The sequence below is a fragment of the Elephas maximus genome, chromosome 3 (genome assembly GCF_024166365.1).
Source record: "Elephas maximus indicus isolate mEleMax1 chromosome 3, mEleMax1 primary haplotype, whole genome shotgun sequence".
NCBI classification, from domain to species: Eukaryota; Metazoa; Chordata; class Mammalia; order Proboscidea; family Elephantidae; genus Elephas; species Elephas maximus.
In genome coordinates, this window is record NC_064821.1 from 216,716,993 (window position 1) to 216,735,219 (window position 18,227).

Sequence of the window (18,227 nt, forward strand, 5' to 3'; positions counted from 1 at the left end):
CCGTGACATGTCAGCACTTTCCCTTCTCAAACCTGGGTTCCCTATAACCAGCTTTTCTGTTCCCTCTTGCCTTCTAGTCCCTGCCCCAGGGCTCGTATGCCTCTTTAGTCTTGTTTTGTTTCATGGGCCTGTTCAATCTTTGGTTGAAGGGTGAACCTCAGGAGTGACCTCATTACTGAGCTGAAAGGGTGTCCAGGGGCCATACTCTCAGGGTTTCTCCGGTCTCTGTGAGGCCAGCAAGTCTGGTCTTTCTTTTTGAGTTAGAATTTTGTTCTACATTTTTCTCCAGCTCTGTCCAGGACCCTTTATTGTGATCCCTGTCAGAGCAGTCGGTGGTGGTAGCTGGGAACCATCCAGTTGTACTGGACTCAGTCTGGGGGAGGCCATGGTAGATGGGCCTTTACTTACCCAGGGCTCCTTCCCTTTCCATATATGGGGTCCATTAGTCCTCCGGACTAATCTTTCCCTTGTGTCTTTAGTTTTCTTCATTCTTTCTGGCTCCCGAAGCAGTAAGACCAGTGGAGTATCCTAGGTGGCCACTCACAGGCTTTTAAGACCCCAGATGCTACTCACCAAAGTAGAAGGTAGAATGTATTCTTTATAAACTCTGTTATGCCAATTGAGCTAGATGTTCCCCGAGATCACGGTCCCCACAGCCCTCAGCCCAGCAATTCAGTCCCTCAGGGAGTTTGGATGCGTCTATGGAGCTTCCATGACCTTGCCTGTACAAGCTGTGCTGGCTTCCCCAGTATTGTGTACTGTCTTGCCCTTCACCAAAGTTACAACTTATCTACTGTCTATTAAGTGTTTTTCCAACCCCACCAATCCCCTCCCTTGTAACCATCAAAGATTGTTTCTTTATGTAAACCTTTTCATAAGTTTTTACAGTTGTGGCCTCATACAATACTTGTCCTTTTGTGATTGACTTATTTCACTCAGCATAATGTCCTCCAGATTCATGCTATGAGGAGTTTCACAGATTCCCCATTGTTCTTTATCATTGCATAATATCCCATTGTGTCTATGTACCACAGTTTGTTTATCCATTCATCTGTTGATGGGCATCCATCTTTTTGCTATTGTGAAAAATGCTGCAGTGAACATGGGTGTGCATGTCTATTCGTGTGACAACTCTTATTTCTCTAGGATATAATCCTAGGAGTGGGACTGCTAGATCATATGGTATTTCTATCTCTAGCTTTCTAAGGAAGCACCATACCGTCTTCCAAAATGGCTGTATCATTTTACATTCCCACCAGCAGTGCGTAAGAGCTCCCATCTCCCCGCAGCCTCTTCATTATTTGTTATTTCCTGTTTTATTGATTCACGCCAGTAATGTTGGGGTGAGGTGGTGTCTCATCGTGGTTTTGATTTGCGTTTCTCTAATGGCTAGAGATTGTGAGCATTTCCTCATGTGTCTGTTGGCCGCCCGAATGTCTTCTTTGGTGAAGTGTCTGTTCATTTCTTTTGCTTATTTTTTAATTGGATTATTTGTCTTTTTGTTGTAGAGGTGTTGGGTTTTCCTATAGATTTTAGAGATTAGACCTTTGTCTGATTCGTCATAGCCAAAAATTTTTTCCCAGTCTCTAGGTTCTCTTTCGATGAAAATAAGTTTTTAATTTTTAGAAGATCCCAGTTATCTAGCTTATCCTCTGGAGCTTGTGTGTTGGTTGTGGTTTGTACCCTGCTAATGCCATGTATTAGGGCCTCTAGCATTGATGCTATTTTTCTTCTATGAACTTCATGGTTTTTGGCTTTATATTTAGGTCTTTGATCCATTTTGAGTCAATTTTTGTATATGGTGTGAGGTACGAGTCCTGTTTCATTTTTTTGCAGATGGACACCCAGTTTTGCTAGCACAATTTGTTAAAAAAAAAAACTGTTTTTTCCCCACTTGATGGACTTTGGGCCCTTATCGAAGATCAGGTGACCACAGGTGGATGGCATTATATCTGAGTTCTCAATTCTGTTCCATTGGTCAATGTATCTGTTGTTGTACCAGTACCAGGCTGTTTTGACTACCATAGCTGTATAGTAGGTTCTGAGGTCAGGTACTGGGAGTCCTCCTACTTTATTCTTCTTCTTCTTCAATAGCGCTTTACTTACCCAGGGCTCCTTCCCTTTCCATATAAAGTTAATGATTAGTTTTTCCATCTCTTTGAAGGATGTTGTTGGTATTTGGATCGGTATTACATTGTATTTGTAAATTGTTTTGGGCAGAATTGTCATTTTCAAAATGTTGAGTCTACCTATCCATGAGCACAGTATGTTTTTCCATTTATGTAGTTCTCTTTTGGCTTCTTGCAGTAGTGTTCCGTAGTTTTCTTTGCACAGGTCTTTTACGTCCCTGGTTCGAGTTATTCCCAAGTGTTTTATTTTTTTAGGGGCTATTATAAATGGTATTGTTTTCCTGATTTTCTTTTCATCATTCTCTTTATTGCTGTACAGGAATCCAACTGATTTTTGTTGTTTATCTTGTATCCTGTTACTCTGCTGAATTTTTCTATCAGTTCCAGCAGTCTTCTCATGGAGTCTTCTGGGCTTTCTACGTATAGTATCATATCATCTGCAAACAGAGAGAGTTCAACTTCTTCATTACCAATCTGGAGGCCCTTTATTTATGTTTCTTGACTTACTGCTCTAGGTAAGACTTCCAACACAATGTTAAATAGGAGTGGTGATAAAGGGCATCCTTGTCTTGCTCCAGTTCTCAAGGGGAATGCGTCAAAGTCATCCACAAAGGCTGGAATCGACTTCTTCCAAATGCCTGTTCGTGTTTTTATTTTGACCTCCTCCCATGAATCACGAATGTTCTTAAAGGCTTCTGGAATGGTGAGTCCTTTCCAGAAGATGTTCAATTTACTTTGTCCAGGTCCATCAAAGGAAAATCTATGGCATCTGTAGCCTCATGAAATGTATTTCTTAAATAATAAGACTTAAAGGCAAAATCACTCTTTGATCCATGGGCTGCAGAATGGGTAGTTGTGTTAGCAGGAACGAAAACTACATTAATTACCTTGTACATCTCCACCAAAACTCTTGGGTGACGAGGTACACTGTCAATGAGCAGTAGTATTTTGAAAGGAATCTTTTTTTTTGAGCAGTACGTCTCAACAGTGGGCTTAAAAGTATTCAGTAAACCATGCTGTGAACGGATGTGCTACCATCCAGCTTTGTTGTTCCATTCACAGAGCACAGGCAGAGTAGGTTTAGCACAATTCTTAAGGGCCGTGGGATTTTCAGAACGGTGAATGAGCACTGGCTTCAATTTGAAGTCACCAGCTGCGTTAGCCTGTAACAACAGTCAGCCTGTCCTCGGAAGCCAAGCACTGGCTCCTTTCTAGCTATTAACGTTCTAGATGGAGTCTTTTTCCACAATAAGGCTGTTCTGCCCGTATCGCAAACCTACTGTTTCATGTAGCCCCTCATCGAATACCTCAGCTAGACCTTCTGGACAACTCACTAGAACCTCCACGTCAGCACCTGCTGCTTCGCCTTGCACTTCTACGCTACGGAGACGGCTTCTCTCCTTAAACCTCACGAACCGACCTCTGCTGGCTTCGCACTCTTCTCCTGCAGCTTCCTCCCCTCTCTCAGCCTTCACAGAATTGGAGAGAGTTAAGGCCTTGCTCTGGATTAAGCTTTGGCTTAAGGGAATGCTGTGGCTGCTTTGTTCTTCTATCCAGACCGCTAAACTTCTCCCAATACCACCAACAAGGCTGATTTGCTCTCTTATCATTTATGTGTTCACTGGAGTAGCACTTTTCATTTCCTTCAAGAATTCTTCCTTTGCATTCACAACTTGGCTAACCATTTGGGGCAAAAGCCTAGCTTTTGGCCTGTCTTAGCTTTCAACAGACCTTCCTCACTAAGCTTAATCACTTCTAGTTTTTGATTTAAAGTGAGAGATGTGTGACTCTACCTGTCATTTGAATACTTAAGAGGTGATTGTAGGGTTATTAACTGGCCTAATTTCAATTACTGTTGTGTCTCAGGGATAGGGAGGCCGGAGGAGAGGGAGAAAGATGGGGGAATGGCCGGTCGGTAGGGCGGTCATAACACACACAACATGTATCAGTTAAGTTCACTGTCTTATACTGACGTGGTTTGTGGCACCCCAAAACAATTACAACAGTAACATCAAAGACCACTGATCACAGATCACCATAACAGGTATAATAATGAAAAAGTTGGGAATACCTCAAGAATTACCAAAATATGACGAAGAGACACAAAGCAAGCACATAATGTTGGAAAAATGGTGCTGATAGACTTGCTCGATGCATGGTTACCACAAACCTTTAACTTATAAAAAATGCGATCTGTGAAGCCCAATAAAGTGAAGTGCAATAAAATGAGGTACACCTGTATAGGAGAAATGATTATTTTAGTAAATTGTGTTGTTGGCAAGAGAGCATGGTAAATCCACTGTATAGAATGTAATAAAAATATTTCATGATTTGAGAAAAAATAATCAAAAAGAATATAAATACAGTGCAACTAGTAATGATGGGTTATAGTTTCACTATCACTTTAAAGCGCTGGTATATAACCAAATGAGTCCATAAATGTGTATTCTGGTTTAGAATGGTCTGTTATAATCTTTAAATCAAGCATATTAAACTATATGTTGGTACCCGTATATTTTTGAAAGAACTATTTTTACAACCCGTAGTTACAAACCAATCTCTGTAAAGCCTGTTATATTAAAAATCTGAGGTGCAGACAATGGTTCATAATAACAAACGGGCACTACTTTGCAATGTGTATCAAAACATTATTATTATGATGATTCCTATATTATGTTAAATTGTTTTAGTGTATCTGGAAGTGCATCTTTAATGTTTTGATGCATAGGTGCACTATACGCCACATGTTAAGCCAAACGCTTGACTGACATTAGGTACAAATCGTACATAATGGTTCTGACTTATGTACAAATCTGGCTCAAAAACAGACTCAGGAGCGGAACTTGTTTGTAATCCAGGGATTGCCTATATGTTAAAATTCATGCAAATTAGGCACACTTGAACTTTGTGTTAAAGTTACATGTTGACATAAGTCATTTTGATCAATTATTCCAGCAAGACCTTGATGTGATTTAGTTTCTTCCAATACAGCCTATAAAAAAGTTTTCATTCAGAAACCATCAAATGAACCATGGCCTACTTAAAGAATAACACCCTCACCAGACTGACGATGTGCATGGTGTCCAGAAGCCTCAGCAGACTGCCTTTGCTCACTGTCTGGAGAAGACAGCAAAGAAGTAGAACGAGGGCTTTCTGCATAAGATGATGCCGAGTGAGCCTGAGCTGACACCGCAGAGGACGTAGAAGGCTGAAGACGCTGCTCAGCTGGAGTATCGACTTCCATTGCTGTTTCACCTACTTCCAAATCAGTACTTGATGGGACAGTGGGACGAGCGGAAACACCTGACTGACTCGTTCCACCTTCGAAAAACACATTAATGCAAATTCAAATTTTAAAACTTACTTTTGAAAATCAACTACTTTAACACATACACATAAAAACATAAATTTAGGATATCAAAAGCACCCACTGGTCATTTCATCCATTTGACCAAACAGGTTAATCAAGAGGGATAAAAAAATCTATCTAAAGTATATATATCCTTGCTAAAGCAATCAATCCAATTTTACAAGCAAAATCCTCAGTATGATAGTTTAACTTAGACAAAGTTACAGAAGCTTATGAGTTATGCATAATTAATGTCTAGTCTCTTAAATTTGAAGATGACAATTCTAATCTAATAGGTGGATAACGGATTTATATTGATGTATCTCCATGCTCTATAACACACTGCCCTTGGTAAAATATTTACCAAAAGTTTGATTGACGCTAGAGGCAAGAATGAAGCTACAAATGGGGTAGAACAGAATTAAGTTCCTGATACCCATTTCATTAGCAGTGTGGGTTTTTTTTTTTTTTTTCTAAAATGTTTTAAGGACTAACATAACATGCAGTCCTGGTGGTGCAGTGGTTAAGAGCTTGGCCACCAACCAAAAGATCAGCAGTTCGAATTCACCATCCGCTCCTTGGAAACCCTATAAGGCAGTTCTACACTCTGTCCTATAGGGTCGCTATGAGTCAGAACTGACTTGACAGCAATGGATATGGTAACATAACATGATCCATTCAAGGTTCAAAAGGCTTGAGCGTCTACTGTGTGCTGTGCCAGGCACCATGCTAGCCACAGTGGATTAATTAAGAAAACTCAATAAATATTAAAAATTTGTCTGATTTTGCTTCAAATCTGGATTTTATAAAAAGAAAAATGGGATGAACTAATATACAATAAAGTCAATGTGTTGTAAGATGTAACTACCACAGGGTATAAAAAATATTTCTACAATGAATTATTTTAATGAATTTTTTTTCTTTTAATCACCATGATTTCCTGGTTTAAACATAAGCATAAATTTAATTACTCTTAAATTCACTGCCCATAGAACTTGTTTTAAAAGGTAACTTTTTTTTTTAAAACGTTAATAATAATTTATGGATGAAATTCAATACAATTTTTTATTTTGGGATTTCAAATACTGTCATGTGGCTAAATGTTTACACAATCAGCCATATGTTAACCACTTACCCAAACTAACATTATGAAAGAGTTAATTAACTTTTATAGTTCTCATCAAGTTACTTATCAAGAGGTAAGTAACTTGCCAAAGATCACAAAAGCCAGAAATAGGTAAGATTTGAAATGAAGTCAACCTAACCCCCAAAAACCAAAACCCCAGAACCTATAATTAATAAGCAATGTACATAAATAATGGAAGAGAAATTTTTCAATGATGTAAAACTTGCTTATCTACAGAGTTTTGTATTTTCCATTTTTAAAGTACAAACAAACGGACTTAAGATGGGGACTCTCAGGCTCCTCACTTTTTTTGAGAAGGGCAAGAGATAATGGTGAAGACTGGTGGAAGGAGAAGGGACAAATTATAATCAATATCCTTTGTCCTCTCCTGCTTCATATAATACAATGAGAGCCTTGTGATAACTGTAGCTATAAATTATATGGTATAAATAAAACTAGCTTCAATAAATAGTTTTTGTCAGCTTTCTATAACATTAATTAAGAAAAACAAATTACCTCTTGATCGAGATCTTCCCCGTCCTCTGTTGCTCTGTGCCACTTCGCTTGCTTCCTCAAACCATCGTGACAACATATCAGACATCCTCTGCATCAAGGATACGTTGGGACTTTGCTCTCCTGTGACAACAGAGTTCTTATCAGTGCTTTCAGTATGTCAGTATCTTTCCTTAATGCAAAAATCTAGATTTGAAGGCCTTTAAAATGAAAATCATTAAAAAAAAATCAAATTGCCTAAATTATGTGGACATATATAAATCTATTAAAACCACCAACACATTTTATAGTAAATGTTTATATGAGCGGCTCTCCAACTATACTGTGAGTTCCTTGAGAACGGGGCTCACATCTCCGTCATCTTTGCCTATTCTTAGAAATGCACCCCCCACTCTGACCCACATTTTTAGTTCTAAGAGTGCCAGCTAGGAAGTACGCATGAATTATAAATTGAATAGATTAAAAGAAAGGTACCTGGTCTCATTAAAACATTATCATTAAGCACAGATACAAAACAGTTTTATGTTTTTATATCAATTTTCCTTAAACTGAACTTACTTTCATCATCATTCACTATAAGCACATTCCATATATTTGAACTTAACTGAAACCAAAAGTGTTTTGTCTCTCCCCTAACTTTTTTTCCTCTTTCAAGTAAATGTGTTTTCTTTTAAGGGCGTTTTCAAATTAAAAGTATGACAAGAGATTAAAGTGTGACAACTATATTCTACAATTATAATTTTAAAACATGTATCATTTATGTTGTTGCATTTTCTGTTAAATCAGAGTTTATTTCACATTTTATTAAGTAATGTAGATATATATTTAAATACGTGTAGTACAAAATACCAAGGATGAAATATTGGGGAATATGCTTTTGATCTGAAAAGTTTTCAGAAGTCATTAGGTTAAGATTCTGGCTACAGATGCATTTAATAAATTCTATTTTAAAGTATGCCATTTTAAAGCTCCCAATATACAATAAAACCTGCCAAAGGGGGAACCTGTATAAGGTGGAAATATATTAGAGAAGGAAAGCTCCAATATTTTCCATGAAAACAAGCAATAGACAAGAGGTAAAGCTGCACTTTGTCAAAGGCAGAAAACTTGCAAGGCCCAGAAAACAGGGCAGTCCCATCAAGTTTCAACTCTCACAGGTTTCACTGTAGTTTCTTATGCTTGTCAAAGGCACGTGATTTAAAAAAAAAAAAAAAGCTTTAACAAAAATTATGTGGTATTACAAAGCCCTCAGAGGTCCCTGGGTGGTGGAATGGCTGGCATCTGGAACCCACTCAGTGGTTCCACAGGAGAAAGGCTTGGTGATCTGCCTCTGTGGAGACTGCGGTCGTGTGTCATCAGGTTGGTTCAGACACACGGCGACCTATACGCCAGAGCAGAACTGCCCAGAGGGTTTCCTGGGCTGTGATCTTGACAGGAGCAGACCGCCAGCTCTTCTCTCATGCAGAGCGGCTGGTGGGTTTGAACCACCAACCTTTTGGTTAGCACCCAAGCACTTAACCACTGTAACACCAGGGCTCCTTCTCCATAAAGATTATAGCCAAGAAACCCTGGTGAAGCTCTGTTCTACTTTATAAAACATGGAGTCACCATGAGTCAGAGTCAATTCGATGGCAACGAGTTTGGTTTTGTTGTTCTATAAAACTCTCAGGTTGGAAACTGAATTTTTATTTCTCTTTATACCAAGAGAAAGGCAAAAATCATGAAGTTTGATAATAGTCAATGTTCTATGAAGCAACAGCGTTATTACACTTCCAGTGGGAATATAAATTAGTACATATAAATTTGATAACTATCAAAATTAAAAAACACTTATACAATGATCCAGCCACTCCACTTCTAGAAACTTATCCTAAGATACACTAGCACAAGTATGCTAAGGTACATATGTAACAAAGATGTTCACTGCAGCATTATAATAGTGTAAATAGTAGAAACAAACTAAAAACATTAATTTTTAAAAACAATACACACAAAAAAAAGCTGACCAAAGTATAGTTACCATCTCGTTCTCGTTCACTCTCAGGTCTTGCTCTGGGTCCAGTATCTGACCAATCACCACGAAGTCTCAAACGCTTAACTGGAGGCTGTCGTAACTAAAAGATAAGGTAGAGTCTACGTAAGTCTAAAAATTGAGTATCAACTCATTCGCACTCAACCCTTCAAACTGTATTTAAAAGCCTAACAGGTTATTCTATCTCCCTATTTTCTTTATTAATTATGCAAGTGAGATGCTAGCTCAAAATACAAACACGGAGGAAACAGAAGCTGAATGCTTACACAGCATTCATAATGATGATAAATATCCCCTGATGCTGACAGCCCATACTTAATATCTTCAACAATTGCGCTCTCTCTTATACCTACTTGCACTCTCTCTCTCCTCTTTATTTCTTGTAAACATGCAAACACTTCTTATCATTTTTAATAAACAAACCCTTCAATTTTATGTTCCCCTTTGGACACACACCTTTCTCTTGCCTTCCCTTTGTCAAGCTTCTTGAGAAAAGTCTGTATTCACTCAATTTTTATCTACCCTTCCTTCCTCAACCCACTGTAGTCAATTTTTCACTCCCATTTTCCCACGGACATCATTCTCATCAAGGCCACCTATGATCACTTGCCAAGTTCACTGAACAATGATAAAAATGACCAATAATAAAATCAGTAATTCATTGCTAAGTCAAATGGCACCTTTTAGGGCTTATTTTATTTGACCTGTTTATGGTAGCTGACACCCTTGACCACTCCCTTTATATTTTACATTTTCAACTAATACAATTCACACACAAAAATTTCACTCTTTTTAAGTGTACAACTCATGAGTTTTAATTATATTCACAGAGTTGTGCAACAATTACCATTATCTCATTCCAGAATATTTCCACCACCCTAAAAAGAAACCCAGTACCATCAGCAGTCATTTTCCATTCCCTCTTCCCCTAAGCCCCTGGTAACCACTAATCTAATTTCAGTCTCTATGGATATGCCTATTCTGGACCTTTCAAATGCTAATATGTAATATGTGGCATTTTTGTAACTGGTTTCTTTCACCTAGGATAGTATTTTTGAGGTTCATCCATGCTACAGCATGTATCAGCACTTCATTCCTTTTTATGGCTGAATAATATTTTTCACTGTACGGATATATCTCATTTTGCTTACACATTAATTAGCTGATGGACAACCGGGTTGTTTCTACCTTTTGTTAATTATGAATAATGCTGCTATGAACATTTGGGTACAAGTTTTTACATGTTGTTGTTGTTGTCAGGTGTCATCTACTCACAGCAACACTATGTACAACAGACTGAAACACTGCCCAATCCTGTGCCATCCTCAAAATCATTGTTATGTTTGAGCCCACTGTTGCCGCCACTGTGTCAACCCATCTTGTTGAGGGATTTTTCCCCGACCGTCTACTTTACCAAGAGTGATATCCTTCTCCAGGGACTGGTCCCTCCTGATAACGTCCAAAACACATAAGATGAAGCCTCGCCATCCTCACTTCTAAGGAGCATTCTGGCTGTACCTCTTCTCAGACAGGTTTGCTTGTTCTTCTGGCAGTCCATGATATATTCAATATTCTTCACCAACACCACAATTCAAAGGGATCAGTTCTTCTTCAGTCTTCCTTATTCATTATCCACCTTTGGCATGCATATGAGGTGAATAAAAACACTATGGCTTGGGTTAGGCACACTTTAGTCCTCAAAGTGACATCTTCGCTTTTAAACATTTTAAAGAGGTCTTTTACAGATTTGCCCAATGCAATGCATCATCTGATTTCCCGGCTGCTGCGTCCATGGGCAATGACTGTAGATCTAAGAAAAAAAATCCTTGACAACTTCAATCTTTTCTCCGTTTATCATGATGCTGCTTATTGGTCCAGTTGTGAGGATTTTTATATTGAGGTGTAATCCATACTGAAGGTTGCAGTCTTTGATCTTCATCAGTAAGTGCTCCAAGTCCTCTTTGCTCTCAGCAAGCAACATTATGTAACCTGCGTATCACAGGTTGTTAATGAGTCTTCCCTCAACCTTGATGACCTGTTCTTCTTCATACAGTCCAGCTTCTCGGGGTTATATACTCAGCATACAGACTGCGTAAGTATGGTGAAAGGATACAACCCCATGCACAACTTTCCTGGCTTTAAACCACACAATATCCCCTTGTTCTATTCAAACGACTGCCTCCTGGTCTATATACAGGTTCCCCGTGAGTACAATTAAGTGCTCAGGAATTCCCATTCTTTCCAATGTTATCCACAATTTGTTCCGATCCACACAGTCAAACTCCTCTGCACAGTCGAGAAAACACAGGTAAACATCCTGCTGGTATTGCTTGCTTTCAGGCAAGACCCATCTGACATCAGCAATGACATCCCTCGTTCTATGTCCTCTCTGGAATCTGGCATGAACTTCCTGGCAGTTCCCTGCTGATGGACTGCTGCAGCTGCTTTTGAGTGATCTTCAGCAAATTTCTACTTATGTGTGTTATTATTATTTGCTTTCTTCTGGTGCCCAAGGGTTTTTCTTGTTGCTCTCTTATTTGTTCAAGTTGTAGGGATAATTCTTTGATTTTGGCCCTTTCTTCTTTTTGGATGTGCACACTTATTGATATAAATTGACCTCTGAACACTACTTTCGCTGTGTCCCAAAGGTTCTGATAGGAAGTATTTTCATTCTCATTGGATTCGATGAATTTCTTTATTCCATCCTTCATGTCTTCTATAACCTAGTCTTTTTTGAGCAGGGTATTGTGCAGTTTCTAAGTGTTTGATTTCTTTTCCCTGCTTTTCCTGTTATTGATTTCCACTTTTATGGCCTCATGGTCAGAGAAGATGCTTTGTAATATTTCAGTATTTTGGATTCTCCTAAGGCTTGCTTTGTGACCTAATATGTGGTCTATTCTAGAGAATGTTCCATGTGCACTAGAAAAGGAAGTCTACTTGGCTGCTGCTGGGTGGAGTGTTCTGTATGTGTCTATGAGGTCAAGTTGGGTGACTGTGGCATTTAGATCTTCCACGTCTTTATTGAGCTTGTGTGTGATATTAGTGGTAACTGTTCGATAATTTCCACATTCTGCTGGATCATTTTTCTTTGGAATGGGCACAAATACGGATCTCTTCCACTCAATTAGCTGTTCTGCAAATTTCTTGGCATAGATGAGTGAGCACCTCCAGAGCTGTATCCGTTTGTTGAAACATCTCAGTTGGCATTCTGTCATACACACATACACAAACATATGTTTTCAATTATCTTGAGCATCTCCCTAGGAGAGGAATTGTTGTGTTATATGGTAATTCTATGTTTAAGTTTTTGAGGAACCGCCAGATTGTTTTCGAAGTTGGCTGCACCGTTTTACAGTCCCACCAGCAACGCAAGAGAGTTCCAATCTTTCTATATCCTTAATGACACTTGTTATTGTCTTTTTTTTTTTTTTTTTAAATTATAGCCAAGGTAATGGGTGAGACTGATCTCACTGTGGTTTTGATGTGCATTTCCCTGATGACTAATGATGTTGAATATCTTTTCATATGCTTATTGGCCATTTTTATATTTTCTTTAGAGAAACGTTTATTCAAGTATTTTGTCCATTTTTTTAATTGAGTTATTTCTTTTTTTTATGGTTGAGTTGTAAAAATTATTTATATATTCTGGATACTAGGCCCTTATAAAATAAGTGATGTAAAAACATTTTCTCCCTTTCTGTAGGTCAGTCCTTTAATTTTTATTTATTCATTTTTTAAATAATTGTCATTGATTTTTTTTTCTCCCAATTTTGCAGGGTTTTGATAGAAACTTGGTGATAGTTATAAACTTTACTGTTTCTCCTAGAAACCATATCAAACAACAAAAAGAAAAAAAATTCCTTACATCTTCAGCAACAGTAGGAGACAGAAAAACCCACAAATTCCATATCATGTCTAAGTATGGTTAAGATCTGCTTCCACAGAAGCAGCAATCGAGAAATCAAATGAGATATTGCAACAGGCAAATTTGCCGCAAAAGATCTCTTTAAAGCGTTGAAAAGCAAAGATGCCACTTTGAGGACTAAGGTACGCCTGACTGACCCAAGTCGTTATGTTTTCAATCACCTCATATGCATGCGAAAGCTGGGCGATAAAAAAAGAAGACTGAAGAACTGATATGTTTGAATTACGGTGTTGATGAAGAACACTGAATATACCATGGACTGCTAGAAGAATGAACAAGTCTGTCTTGGAATAAGTACAGCCAAAGTGCTCCTTGGAAGCAAGGATGGAAAGACTTTGTCTGACATACTTTGGACATGTTATCGGGAGGGACCAGTCCCTGGAAAAGGACATCATGCTTGGTAAGTCAGAGGGTCATCAAAAAAGAGGAAGACTCTCAAAGAGACATATTGACACAGTGGCTGCAACAATGGGCTCAAACACAGCAACAACTGTGAGAATGGTGCAAAACCAGGCAGTATTTCATTTTGTTGTACAGAGGGTCGCTATGAGTGGGAACTGACTCAATGGCACCTAACAATAACAACAAGGGGAGACAAAGAATACATAAAATGAAAGAATAAATTATATATAGAAAGTGGTGTTATAAAGAAAAATAGAGAAGCAATATTCCCATCTCCATTCTCTACTTCATTTTTCTTAATAACACATAACTTACCGTGTAGAGTTAGAGTTGCAATTTTAATAGAGTGGTGAGGGAAGGCCTCACCAAAGTGACATGACAAACACCTGAAACAGGTAAGGGAGCAAGAGGAGAAATCCAGATACCTGGAGGAAGAATGTTTTAGGCAGAGTAGGTTCCAAGGCTCTAAGACAGAAGCATACTTGGTTTGTCAGAGTTAGTAAGTAGATGTGAACAGAGCAAACAATAGGGACAATGGTAGAAGCTGTAATGATGACCAGATGATGTGAGGCCCTGAAGCCAACGTAAAGACCTCAGCTTTGCTCTGAGTGAGATGTGGAGCCACTTTACATTGATCAGAGGAGTTTCATGATTTGATGTATTTTTTAAAAGGATCACTTTGACTGCTGTGTAACTCAAGGACTGTAGCAGGCAAGAACAGAAGTACTAGTTAAAAGCTACTACAACAATCTAAGATACACTGATACCTTGGATCAGGGCAGCAGTACTGGTGGTGATAAGCAGTGGTCAGATTTGGGGTATATTTTTAGGGACAAGTTACGTGGGGGACCAGAGGAAAATGAGAGAATCAGTTCAAGAAAGGAATCCAATACTGGAGTGGGAGCAGATGGAGAAATGTCATAAAGATGTTGAAGGTAGAATGAGAAGGCGATAAAAAAAGAAAAAAAAAAAAAGATACGAAAAGAGAAAAGAATATACTAAAGAAGGGAAAATATTAAAGAGACATTAGAAGACATGAAGAAACAGGGACCCCCAAAGTTCAGAAAAATACAAAAATATTATGAAAACGTAAGAAAAAAAATCACACAGCAAACTTCTATGCGTGCTTTAAAATCCTGATTAAGCTCACTGGCTTAGTCTTTTCTGATGTTCCCAATCAAAATCAATTACTCCCTCTTCTATAAAATATCAGCCTTATATATAATTCTGTAAGTTTCACACATTCATTTATATCTCTATTTCCACTACTGTACTCGAGTAAGGTGCCATGTCTTCGTTACAGTCATCCTTGATTTTCTAATGTTTAGTATAGAATTCAGTATATAGTAGGCACTCAATAAATATTTGGTGAATTGAGAAAAGCTTGTTCTGATTTAGTGTAAAACACTGAAAGAGAGAGCAGTGGGATAAAGAAGGACACAGATTAGTAACTTCTATATACTTTTGAATTGTTTGTTACAATAAGCATGCTTTATTTTACAATTTTAATCTATCTTCAGAATTACTCTTCTTAGTTTAGTTAATTCAACAAAGAATATCAAGAAAAAAATTTTCAAAAAACAAACACACAGCTGTTCATGAATCAGTCTCGCTCACTGCAACCGATAAACATCTTTTGGCGAAACATTCTGTGGTGTTAAAGCTAGTTGGCCCACTTTAAATGTTTGTGAATATCGAACGCTTTTCATGATGTAGCAATCACGAAGTTTGACTGCAACTTTACATAAGCACATATCTGAAGACGAAATTACACAGCAACAACAGAAGTCATTTAATGGTTTTAACTAGACCAATAAACTCATATATAGTTATCATTAACCATCATACCCTTTTTTTGGTCAGTCCCCTAATTTCCTTAATTAAATGTCCTCATTTTAAAATCCCAAGACATATTTTTAAAGTAATCTTGATATTTTTTCCTAATCTTACAGCCATCTGAATATAGAATTATAAGAATTGAAGAATTACGAAATAGTTGTTGTTCTTTAGTAACCTTTAAAATGTGTTCACTAATAGGCACTGAGTCAATATCAAAAAGTCACTGACAATTAATAAAAATCAATGGTTAATTTCAAACAATATTCACAAGCCTGAGTAGAAAGAAAGCACGGGACAAACTGATTAAGAAAGCCAAACTGAAAAACGTGTTAGGGTAAGAAGCTCAACAGGTGAAAGCAAACATCTTCATATTGCTAAGTACAGTCAAAGTCAAGGATATATTATTTCTGGATTTTGTCTTTTATAAATGATAAAAGAAGTAACTATTTTATAGCTATTTTAGTGGCAATAATTCATTCAAATATTTTTCAACAGATTTATCTACTTTGGAGCCCTGGTGGCGCAGTGGTTAAGAGCTTGGCTGCTAACCTAAAGGTTGGCAATTTGAATCCACCAGCTGCTCCTTGGAAACCTTCTGGGGCAGTTCTGCTCTGTCCTATATAAGGTCGCTGTGAGATGGAACTGGCTCGGGAGCACCGGTTTGGTTTTGGGTTTTATCACCTTTAAACCGCCTTTTTTTCACTCTCTATTTTGTGAAATGTACCTAGGAACAACATTTTATGTCCTTAGTTTACAACTGTGAATGAGCAGCGCAAGTGGGGAAGGAGGGATTACATAAGTAGACATAGACGGCATTTAATCCTGCAAGTGTAAGGACAGAACTAGTCTCTTGGAAATTTACACATCACATTATTTTAAAGGTCTTTTCTACAAGTGTTAGGACTGTGTATCTTTCTTGCTTGCTGCTGTGCATCCATAAAGTTAAAGAAACATTTTGCAGTTAAATGTATCATTTTTCTTTTATAAACAGTTCCCTTAATTTTATATTACCCCTTGCTGTCTCATGCCTGTGGTCCCTAGACTATAAATGTTTTAAAAATCAGGGCTTTTGGATGCTGGGAGTCACTGTATTAATATTTTCTGAACTGAATAAAGAGCATGGGTTTTTGACTAAACTTACCTCTTCTCTCCTCTCTTCTGAAGAAGGAGTTTTAAGTTCACGTGCTGTATCATCTTTTGGGTCAAACAGATATATGTAATCTGAAGAGTAGCTAACGAGAATTTCTTGACCATCTTCGCTGTAACACAGAGATGTCACCCTGCAGGACTTATTATTAAGATGGGAAGGGATAAAACGGGCAACCATTCCAGTAGTCCCTCGACCTGCATAATTCCCTTAATAAGAAAACAGGAAATTACTTTAAATGTATAATATTTTAAAAGAAAAACATTTTTAAAACACTTAATCTGAATTACGGGTTAAGTAATTAAATGCAGCAGTAGAAATCTAGGCTATCACATTCTACATCTAGAAGAGGTTCTTTCTTCAAAAGATTTTGTAACAGAACGAAAAAGGATGCAGTATAAAGGCATCAAATTTCCAAACAATATTCATAATTGTCTGGAATTCCAGGTTATATAAATGATTTATTGGAAATACCAAATTATTTGTGACTATTAGTCGCACCGAATCATCTCCAAAAATTACCCCAAATTAAGATAATATAATTTAAAAATATAAATACGAACGCTGATATTTATTTATTCACTTTTTACTTTCTTTCTTATTTTTTAGATTTCTGAAATTGTCATTATATCTTTAGGCTATAATATAGTATATTGTAAAAGTGAGGATATCATTGTAATTTTAATCAACTCAACCAGAGTTACTATCAGGTAACACTTTGTGCCCTGGCTGTCCAGGAATGCCACATTCTAAGATTCTCACAATGCTGTATAATCCTGCACAAGGAAGTTCTGTCCTGCCCAAAATGTTAATTGTATCCCCAACTGCTAAGAAACAATTAAGCCTACAATCTCATATCGCAGTACTACTGTGTTTCTTAAATACATATATCCAAACAAAAGCACTCCTAAATTACAGTTCAAAAAGATCCCATCTGGTCATCCCATTCCAATAATTTATGGCCATTTTTACTAATGTTGTCAATTTCTGGCCATGTCTATCTTTATTTTTAATGCTATCAAATGTGTAGATATGTAAATACATATATATAAATGTATATATGATATATGCTAATGGAGGCTGGTATACTTGACTTTGAATTGGTTATATCAGAAGTGGTTTGATCTGATAATGATCAGACACAGGTTCTGGACTGCAGCAGCGTCAGTAAGCAGGTGACACAGGCATCAATACATGCCACACATCAATACATGCCCACGCTACTCTTCTTTCCTAACCTTCTCTCCACCACGCTGACCATTAGCCTTGAATTGAAAAACGGCAAAGGAAAATTAGAAAAGCCAAGTGCTACAACATTTTAAAGTGATAAATTGCAAAATATCTCCCCACAGGTTCATAATAACTTCATGAAATGCTATTTTCATAACAATCCATATTGTTTAAGCGCATTCTATTACCTGAATTTTATGACAAAGTAAAGATATTTTAAAAGTGTAAATACGTCACAAAGATTTAGTTTTTGAACTGACAGAGCATTATATTATCTGTAATACATATTTTCTTACCAGTAGCTCTTGTGCCCAGCATTCGTCGATCATATATTCTTACTGAGCTATCAGAACAACCAACAGCAAGATAATATGGTATCGGCGGACAAATAGCTACAGAAGTGGCTGCACGTCGACAGTTAATTAAAATATCCTGTAAAAGACAAAATAGTAGTTATGTAAAGCTATGCAGCAGGGATGACACTGTGTTTAAAACATTTCCCATTCAATGAGGAGAAGAAAACCTTTTTCGAAAA

At 37.5% G+C, this 18,227-nt stretch overlaps 1 protein-coding gene across 3 annotated transcripts in view; it reads right to left on the minus strand.

The window, feature by feature from the left end:
* The window catches only part of DCAF6 (DDB1 and CUL4 associated factor 6), a 171,121-nt gene that overhangs the window by 98,689 nt on the left and 54,205 nt on the right, over positions 1 to 18,227 (minus strand). For all 3 annotated transcript variants that reach the window (XM_049881321.1, XM_049881319.1, XM_049881320.1), the window contains exons 6-10: positions 17,989 to 18,124; positions 16,457 to 16,671; positions 9,138 to 9,231; positions 7,121 to 7,240; positions 5,190 to 5,450 (exon numbers count right to left, since the gene is read on the minus strand). In XM_049881321.1, the coding sequence (XP_049737278.1) occupies positions 5,190 to 5,450; positions 7,121 to 7,240; positions 9,138 to 9,231; positions 16,457 to 16,671; positions 17,989 to 18,124 (826 nt within the window). The remainder of the gene's footprint in view (positions 1 to 5,189; positions 5,451 to 7,120; positions 7,241 to 9,137; positions 9,232 to 16,456; positions 16,672 to 17,988; positions 18,125 to 18,227) is intronic.